This window comes from Carica papaya, chromosome 2, assembly GCF_054855325.1.
Source record: "Carica papaya isolate Zhongbai chromosome 2, ASM5485532v1, whole genome shotgun sequence".
Classification (NCBI taxonomy): Eukaryota; Viridiplantae; Streptophyta; class Magnoliopsida; order Brassicales; family Caricaceae; genus Carica; species Carica papaya.
In genome coordinates, this window is record NC_142310.1 from 4,248,110 (window position 1) to 4,257,515 (window position 9,406).

The following is a 9,406-nucleotide window of genomic DNA, read 5'->3' on the forward strand; positions in this document are numbered from 1 at the left end:
TGTAACAAAACGTTGACAAACTTTTGCTTCCTTTTCAAGTTATTTCATGAAAAATCATATATGCTTTGGCAGAAAGAAATGTTAACGAACTATGAATATCGAAAAACATTATAAATGCTTTTTGACTATGCATGAGAACCATATACTTAATTTTTAAAATAAGATTTAGTCAACGTTGACACTTAATTTTGTATTTGACAGGGGTAGCGACAAATACTCAGCAACTGCAACTTCCACCGGATAAGCTGTTTTGCAACACTAAGAAGAAAAAAAAAATAAGCAAAGTAAAATTTGACCTATTCTTGGGGTAGATTTACATTCACTTCATTAATGATATATATAAATATCTATACATCATCATCATTATTATGCATTTATAATTTAATAATCAGCTTCTTTAGACCATAAGGGAAAGATCACTGTTTTTTTATAATATTTCAGTTTCAAAGGAAAAAAACGAACAAAGAAATTTACTTTTTGACTTTGCCATTCATCATTCCTGTGTTCAAACATGAAGCAATCTACACCAGATTTTGCTATAAAAATTCATGCCAAATGAGATCTTCTGAATTCTGATGATTCGGTTTTAAAACAAACTGATTTTATTTCAGAAATGAAGTTCTTAAACAAAAATATTCCAAGAAGAGCTTGCATACCTGTTTTGGATTTATTTATTATTATTTTCTTGTTTGTAGTTCACTTATACTCTCTGTCTTCATCTGCCATGCTCACGAACAAAACCGATCAACTTGCCTTGCTTGCCTTCAAGAAAGATGTAACTGAAGATCCAGAACAAGTTTTGACTTCATGGAATAATTCTCTTCACTTTTGTGAATGGCCAGGTGTTACGTGCAGTCACCGTAGACAACGTGTCATAGTCCTGGACTTGCAATCTCGGAAATTCGGAGGCAGACTATCTCCGTTTTTAGGTAATCTCTCCTTTCTCCAAGTCCTAAACCTTGGTGGCAACAACTTCCGCGGAGAAATCCCACCAGGAATTGGCAATTTGTTTTGGCTTCGGTATCTTTTCTTGAATGAAAATTCTCTTGGAGGGGGAGTTCCAGCAAATCTAAGTCATTGCTCAGAGCTTAGAGTCCTCCATTTAAACTTCAACAAACTGACAGGAAGAATTCCAGAGGAGCTCAGCAGTTTGCCAAAGCTTGCTGCTTTGCATATTGCCGCTAATAATTTGACAGGAGGCATACCCCCTGTGTTGGGTAACATTTCTTCACTTTTAAATCTCTCATTAGCGCGAAATAACCTAGGTGGAAACATACCAGAAGATCTCAGCCGACTGTCAGCCCTGAGCTTTTTCCAGGTTGGTGCAAATAATCTGTCCGGTATCATCCCCCCATCACTATTCAATCTGTCAAGAATTACTATATTTGCTGTGGCAGATAACCAGTTGACAGGGACTTTGCCAGAAAGTCTAGGAACTAATTTTCCCAATCTCCAAATACTTGCGGTTGGAGTAAATCAGTTTTCAGGGCGAATTCCATCGTCATTATCCAATGCCAGTGGTCTCCAGCAAATTGATTTCCCAGATAATCATTTTTTCGGGGGAATGCCTAATGATATAGGAATCTTAAAGGGTCTTCGAAGTTTAAATGTTGGACGAAACATGCTTGGGAATAAAGAAGAAGCCAGCAACCTGAACTTCCTGAATTCATTAATCAACTGCAGCAAAATGGAATTGCTAGGCATCGATAGTAACCAATTCAGTGGAGAATTGCCAACTTCAATAGCTAATTTCTCCATTAACCTCAGAACAATGCTAATAGGAGACAACAGAATATCGGGAACCATTCCTGCAGGAATTGTGAATCTCATAAACCTGAGCAGCTTATATCTTCAGCAGAATTTATTCAGTGGGCAAATTCCCCAGGAAATCGGAAAACTCTCAAGCCTGAGACGTCTACTTATGAACGGAAACAGACTATCTGGCAATATCCCTCTCTCCATTGGCAACATCACTGAACTTTTTGAACTCCGATTAGATGGAAACATCCTAGAAGGAAGTATCCCTGCAATTCTTGGAAACTGCCAACATTTGCAAGTTCTGAACCTTTCTCATAACAAACTTAGCGGCAACATACCCAAGGAAGTTATTGGCCTTCCCTCTCTGTCTATTTCTCTCAATCTTGCAGAAAATGTTTTGAGTGGAAACTTACCTGTTGAAGTGGGTAACTTGATAAATCTAAAAGAATTAGATCTATCAGAAAATAAACTTACCGGAAACATCCCCAGCACGCTAGGCAATTGCTTAACCTTAGAGCAGCTTTCTATTAATGGAAACTTCTTTGAAGGAGAGATTCCTTCAAGTTTCAATGCTTTGAAGGGTCTACAAGACCTGGATCTCTCCAGAAACAACTTGTCTGGGACAATCTCAGAATTCCTACAGGATATTGTCCATTTGAAACACTTGAATCTGTCTTTTAACAATTTTGAGGGTGAAGTGCCAAGAAAAGGAGTCTTTTCAAACATTTCAGCCAGTTCACTTTCAGGGAATAGCAAGCTCTGTGGAGGTATCTCACACCTGAAATTGCCTGCCTGCCCAACTCAGGAACCCGAAGAAGAAGAAACATCTGTATCCATTAAAGTGATCATAGTAATCACTGTAAGTTCTATTTCAGGTTTTTCTCTACTAGTTTGTATTCTCACAATTCTTGTCCTAAAAAGGTTAAGAAGGAAAACATGTTTCACATCTCCTATGGTGGAACGGTGGCATTCTGGTATTTCTTACAAAGATCTGCATAAAGCAACAGATGGATTTTCCCAGGCTAACTTGATAGGAGCTGGTAGTTTTGCTTCCGTCTACAAGGGAATTCTCAATGACAGCACACAGCATATTGCAGTGAAGGTACTAAACCTTGAGCAAAGAGAAGCAACCAAGACCTACATGGCAGAATATGAAGCTTTGAGGAATATCCGACACCGGAATCTTGTAAAGATCTTAAATTCATGCTCCAGCATCGACATTAGAGGTAATGAATTCCGAGCTCTGATACTTGAATTCATGTCTAATGGGAGCCTGGACAAATGGCTGCACCAAGATACAAGTGAGAACAATCAACAGAAGTTGACCTGTGTTCAGATGCTCAACGTTGCAATAGATGTTTCTTCTGCACTGGAATATCTTCACTATCACTGCCACACCCCAATTATTCATTGTGACCTCAAACCAAGCAATGTTCTTCTTGATTCTGATTTATGTGCACATATTAGTGATTTTGGCCTTTCAAAGTTTCTCACAGAATGCACAGATTTTTGTCTTTGGAATGAGTCTAGTTCAATTGGGCTAAGAGGATCTATTGGTTACGTCGCCCCAGGTATGCCTCCTTTCTGCAGCAAACTATCCTTGTGCAAATAACAATAAGAAAATATTTTATCAGAATTCAGTTTTATGCACTCCAAGTGATTTCATTAACTAAGCTGGCCAGAATTGAACCAATTTTTCCCAAAGCTTAAATTTCTAAAGATGAAAGCAATCTATTATTTATATAGTTAACAAATTCCACCACATTCAAGCCCATAGGTGGATTGGTAAATATAGCTCCTCCCTATTCGAAATTAATTAAATAGAAATGGGACAGCAGTCAAGATTCAAACCTAATATCTGGCTCCTATACCATGTTCAGTAAAAGAGTTGAATCAGTATTTCTAAAAACTGATAGCTAAAGCGCAATATATTATTTATACATTAATAATTGGCTCTCTCTTTCATTAATGTCAAGATCCCCTTAGATGCTGTGGGATTTAGGTCTAAGTTCTTCTGCAAGAGAAAGTGATAATTAAACTAGTTAATACCCACATCATCATGTTCAGAGACATTTTAAGCTTGTGTATGCGACAGAGAGTCTCTTCAAGACCAAAATAAGAATCAAAAGAGAAGGGAAAGCAATCAACAAATCAACATTGTAAAATTAATAGGTAAACATGTAATGTTAGCCAAAGCCAATAGCATTTTAATTTCCTATATGCGTTTGATTATCTTTTGTATGTCATGTGAGTACTTATTAATAATTGTGATATGCAGAGTACGCCATGAGAGGGTCACCTTCAACATCTGGTGACGTCTACAGCTTTGGCATCCTGTTGCTAGAGATGTTCACAGGAAGAAGACCCACAGACACCATCTTTGAAGACGGAACAAACCTCCACATGTTTGTAAAGAATTCTATACCAGAAAAAACTCTGGAAATCATAGATCCCAAACTACTGCATATTGAAGAAGAAGACAACGAAATTGAAAGCAAAATTAGCAGAATAGAACAATGCTTCATTTCCATATTTAGGATTGGAATTGCTTGTTCTGCAAGTCAACCTAATGGCAGAATAACCATGAAAGACGCCACCAAGGGCCTGATTTCTATCAGGGAAAGATTTTCTTTCAAGTAAAATCAAGTTATAAGTAGTACTAATTTCTTGGTAGCCTAATCAACAAAGTACATAATCAGGAACTGTCAATCTCTCAATTAACTATTTGCCTAATTCTTGGATTGATCTTAAACTTGCCTTTATCATGTATTTTGTCAATATATTTTAAGATTATTATATTAAAATCTTAACTATAATATCTAAAAAGTATTGTGATAATTTTTTACATGTATAGTATTCTATTCACCCTCTTATTCAACAAGGCTACTTCTGTATTTGGATACGGTAGTGAGTGGGGTAGGATACAATTGTTTGAGATATTAAGGTACTTATAATAAAGATTCTTATGTTACCATCTGTTTGAGATGATTAAGTAAAGAACTGAACAATATAACACAAAGATCATATTACTCGTTTCTTAATTCATACTTATAATTCAGAGTCGTGTGTAATACTACTCTTACTTTTATTTCAAAAAAAATAATTCAGAGTTGTGCAGTGGTGGCAGCAGCAAGAGTGACAACAGTACTGATGACAACATGTACAACAATAGTGGGGGTGGCAGTAATGATAAGGATGGCAGAACAAGCAGTGACAATGTCGTGGTGGCAGTAGAAATGGTGGTGGCAGCTGAAGGTGGCTGAGTGTAACACTCTGAACCCAGTAACCACTAGCTCAATAATTTTTGCATTAATTTAGAATCATTGAATTGACACATATTCTGATACTATTTATAACATTCTGAATCCAACAACTTTGGGACCTAAATCACTAGTTTTCAAAGTTCAAATTCAAATTATTGGTAGTTTGTGACATGAGCTTTTATATGAAATCTAACAATCACATATTATCCTGATGTAAAATTGAAGTATCACATTATGAATTTAATGGAGATTGGATGATGATAGTGGTGGTCAGTAATAATAAGAGTGTCAGTGGAAGTGGGCAGGTGGGACCATGGGAGAGGCAATGGTAACAGTTATGGTATTCTTGGAAAGATATATATGAGAAGAAAATTAACAAAATGGACGTTCTAGCCTTTTTAAAGCACTATCTAGATATACACTGTTTAGCTACCTCTCATGGAAGGAATAACGCTACCAACCATTTTAAGATGGGCAATATCTTATCCTACCCACAAATATTTCCTACTAAATATTGGGTGGGATAGGATGAGGAAGCTTCTCTGAAGTTTACTCTGTTTTACCCAATGTATCAGTCATAGCCTAAATTAAATACTTATCTTACTCATCACTATTCGACAATAATGTAGCCTAAGTATCAGTCATAGCCTAAATTAAATACTTATCTTACTCATCACTATTCGACAATAATGTAGCCTAAATACAACGACGTCCCACGACGCATTTGGAAAACAAAGAAAATTAATCCACGGATACCTAGAAAGCTTAATTGCAAATTCGGTCCACCAACTTTTGCTTCATTCTCATTTTGGTCCCTTATATTTCAATTCTTAAAAGTAAGACCTAATATGTTTATTTTCCTGTCTGTTCTAAGAGACGACCTTTCACTCTCTTCTCACAATAGGAGATGTATCAGCAGCTTCCATAATCTCCTATATCTAGTTCATTTTACAAACTCTGGTTCACAACTGGTAACATTGACCCGCAGTCGTTTAGGGAGTAAAACATAGATATACAGGTTACATTTCAAGTTCTCAACCAGCAAAACACATAAATTTTCGTTTAATTGAACCCTAAATTCACATAACACAAATTCTCGGTCTTTTAGATTCCAATGGGGTTTCTCAAAGTAACTCCTTACCTCAAAATTGAAGCTTTGTTCAGGGAAGAGGTGGACCTCGACCCACGCTTGAAGCAAAGTCCTTCAGCTTCTAGATCACGCCCCGGAACATCCTCTCTACCCTAGAAAGAAGCCCGTCCCAATCCACATCTGTTTCCCCCACTTCAAACCCTAAGAAGCCCATTTCGCCTTATCCATGTCTATTGCTCGCTGTCTCCTCTCAACTCTCCCTCCCTCGTGTTATTTATCTAACATGATCCTCTCTCCGGCCTTCATCTGCTAGCGAAATGGAAGAAAAATTCTCCATTCCTGCTTAATTTCCTCCATAATTTCTACATCTATGCAAATAGCATGCCCATTTCCAGTCTTCTCTGATCTCTGCATAAGATTTTTAACCCAGAGCAGTATTCGAGATTTCTCGCTTGGCAATTGCAAGACTTCTTCTTCCTCCTTAAATGTTCAAAGTCCAACTCCCCGAACTCTGTCAAGTCCACGCAAAGCTCTCTTTGCTCTGCTCTTTTCTGCTTTCTCAAAGCTGCGCATGCCATTTCACCTTTCCGTGACTTTTTTAACTTCTTTCTCTGGGCGTGAACGTGCTTAGTTAGGTCCACCAACCAGCTGCAGTGACTGTTGCGGGTGTAAGAAGAGAGAAACGTCGTTTGCTGCGAAGAAGACAGGAAAGAGAAACGGGTCGCCGCGGATCGGTCATCAGAGAGCAGTACGAGAGGGAATAAATCGGGTCGGATAATATTTGCCAACCTGAATTGTTGTCGAGTGGTAAACCCGAACCGACCCAATAATGCTTGGAAGGCCAAGCCTGACCCGAGCCCATCATACTGGAATGGGCGGGCCTTTAAAATTTTTCTTAAGTTTGTACTTGACGTAATATTTTCTTAATTTTAAATTTTGTAAATTCACACGAGTTTACCAATTTAAAGTTATGTAAATGAAGTTTATAAGGAATATATTACTAGTTAGCCTAATCTAGTGAGTGAAAAGACTTACCTAACCGTTATTTTTAAGTTAAAATTGGCAAATGTAAAATAGTATATAATAGATTAGGTACTACTAAATAAAGAGTAGGTTAGGTGGTATATCTAAATAAAGACTGCGTGGCCTAACAGGTTTTGAGTGACCATCCAACAGAAATATTCTATGTTACATGCATATATATATATATATATATATATATATATATATATGTACACACACACACACACACCGGTGTTCCAACTATCCAATTCCTCAACTATCAGTCTTCACAAATGACCCATAAAAGAAAGAGACACCAAATAATAGAGCCAAGACCTCTCATTTCTTGAATGTGTGTCTGTAAATATATATATATATATATATACATACATGTGTGTGTGTTTGTGTGAGCAAACATTTTAAATATAATAAACTAAAGAAAATTCCCAACTTGTTCATTGTGGTTCGGTTTTATTTTGATTTAAGTTTAATAATTTGCAATACAAATTCAGAATTTATAATTTTATATTTCATTATTTTGTATAAAATTGTAAACTATGCAAAATAATAATAATAATAATAATTTACACATGTTGAAATTTCTGAACACAAACATATATTAAATGATTCTCATTAAAAATAAATAATTATATACGAAATAATAAGTATTCAACATTCAATTAAAATTTAAAATAAAAATTTTACATAATTAAATCATAAAGATAAAAAATTAAAATTCGAACTTGTTTATATAATTATAAGAGGGCATATTTCTCTTTTTATGTGAATTCTAATCTTCTAGAAAAACAAAAAGTTTGAAGCTTTTTTTAGGCATTTAGCTCCTCCTTCGCTTCCTTCGCCAACCCTGTAACACAAACCCAAACCCAGACCCAGACCCAGACCCAAATCCAGCTCCATCCATGGCTAGCCTGTGGCGAGCCGCGATGGGTCAGACCGACAAATCAGACGAGTACGACGGCGTCGAGTTCTGGTCGAACCCAGAACGCACCGGGTGGCTCACCAAGCAAGGCGAGTACATCAAGACATGGCGGCGCCGGTGGTTCGTTTTGAAACAGGGGAAGCTCTTCTGGTTCAAGGATTCCCACGTCACGCGCGCCTCCCCTCCGCGTGGCGTCATTCCAGTGGCCACCTGCCTCACCGTCAAGGGAGCCGAGGATATTCTCAACAAGCAGTTCGCTTTCGAGCTGTCGACGAGGAACGACACCATGTATTTCATCGCCGACTCGGAGAAGGAGAAGGAGGACTGGATCAACTCGATTGGAAGGTCCATAGTGCAGCACTCGAGATCGGTGACCGATTCTGAGATCGTTGATTATGATAGCAAGAGATAGATTGGAGGTAAAATGAACGACAGCCCTTTGATTTGATCTGATATCTGTGGTTGTACACGTGGCATAATCTAGTGAATTTGCTTGTGTTTCTTGTATATTGTTGTCTAACTGGTAAAGATATATTTTCTTCTTTGTTTTTCCTATTATGGGTTCAAGTGCTTGTGCTTTTTTTTTTTCTATTCAGAAAAGGAAATACTGCTTCCGTTTGGTAAGTAATGATCAAATCATTAATTGGGTGAAGCTTGTTTTTCTTCATTGAAGTGATTATGCAGCTGAATTTCAGTGAGTATTGATTAAAGTTTTGTACTTAATGATTTCTTATAGCTATTTGTATATATATTGTCCGTACAATCTGTTGAATTATGTGGTTGAGTCTATGCTAATCAGCTTTCACGCTGACAAGGGTTGTGTTCTGGTGATGAACGTAGTATAAGAATAAGAATGTGAAGAACAGTGTTGGATACTTTTGAGTTTTTAGACTGATGATTTTGATTAATTGGGTCTGAATTGAATCAAAGTTGTGTTGTGTAAGAGCCTTACTTCAACTGATCTGATCCACTTGCTTCTATAGGAGTGTGTATGTGTATGATGTAAAGTGAGTTTTATGAATTCAAGAATTGGCAATATGGGAAACCAAGATGTAATATAGAAAAAAGAAAAAGCAATCTAGTGTAGATGTTTAGGCTCTATTGGAGTAGTTTCAGGATCAAAGATTCTTTCTCATGCCTTTGTTATTTAATGAAGAAAATTGAGCTAGTAATTGCAGCATTACTTGGTTACAGGTCTCTAAGAAGATTACTTCATCATATGCTCTCATGTCTTCTTTTGTTTAGCCTTATCATCTTTCTGGAGTTGTTTGGTGATGTCTGCCTAGGAATGCTTTCTCCGGCTTAGGCTGACTAAGTCTCTTGTTTCCACTTGACATATGGGATTTCATGAGA

The 9,406-nt window shown here is 37.0% G+C and overlaps 2 protein-coding genes across 2 annotated transcripts; both read left to right on the forward strand.

Annotated features, from left to right (window-relative positions):
- Positions 1–598: 598 nt before the first annotated feature.
- On the forward strand, positions 599–5,021 carry LOC110819243 (uncharacterized). Its single transcript, XM_088213543.1, has 3 exons — positions 599–3,329; positions 4,037–4,394; positions 4,877–5,021. Exons 1-3 carry the CDS (start codon positions 614–616, stop codon positions 5,019–5,021), a joined length of 3,219 nt encoding a protein of 1,072 aa, XP_088069669.1. The 5' UTR covers positions 599–613.
- A 2,893-nt stretch (positions 5,022–7,914) lies between these two features.
- On the forward strand, positions 7,915–8,705 carry LOC110819133 (Pleckstrin homology (PH) domain superfamily protein). Its single transcript, XM_022048213.2, has one exon. It carries the CDS (start codon positions 8,034–8,036, stop codon positions 8,463–8,465), a length of 432 nt encoding a protein of 143 aa, XP_021903905.1. The 5' UTR covers positions 7,915–8,033; the 3' UTR covers positions 8,466–8,705.
- The last annotated feature ends 701 nt before the right edge of the window (positions 8,706–9,406 follow it).

What these genes read in the sequence shown, in the direction of transcription:
- LOC110819133 (XM_022048213.2), top strand. Translation starts at nt 8,034, where the DNA reads ATGGCTAGCCTGTGGCGAGCCGCGATGGGTCAGACCGACAAATCAGAC.
- LOC110819243 (XM_088213543.1), top strand. Translation starts at nt 614, where the DNA reads ATGAAGTTCTTAAACAAAAATATTCCAAGAAGAGCTTGCATACCTGTT. An exon ending in TATTGGTTACGTCGCCCCAG is followed by an intron (nt 3,330 to 4,036) that starts GTATGCCTCCTT and finishes TGTGATATGCAG; the next exon opens with AGTACGCCATGAGAGGGTCA. An exon ending in AGGGAAAGATTTTCTTTCAA is followed by an intron (nt 4,395 to 4,876) that starts GTAAAATCAAGT and finishes AGAGTTGTGCAG; the next exon opens with TGGTGGCAGCAGCAAGAGTG.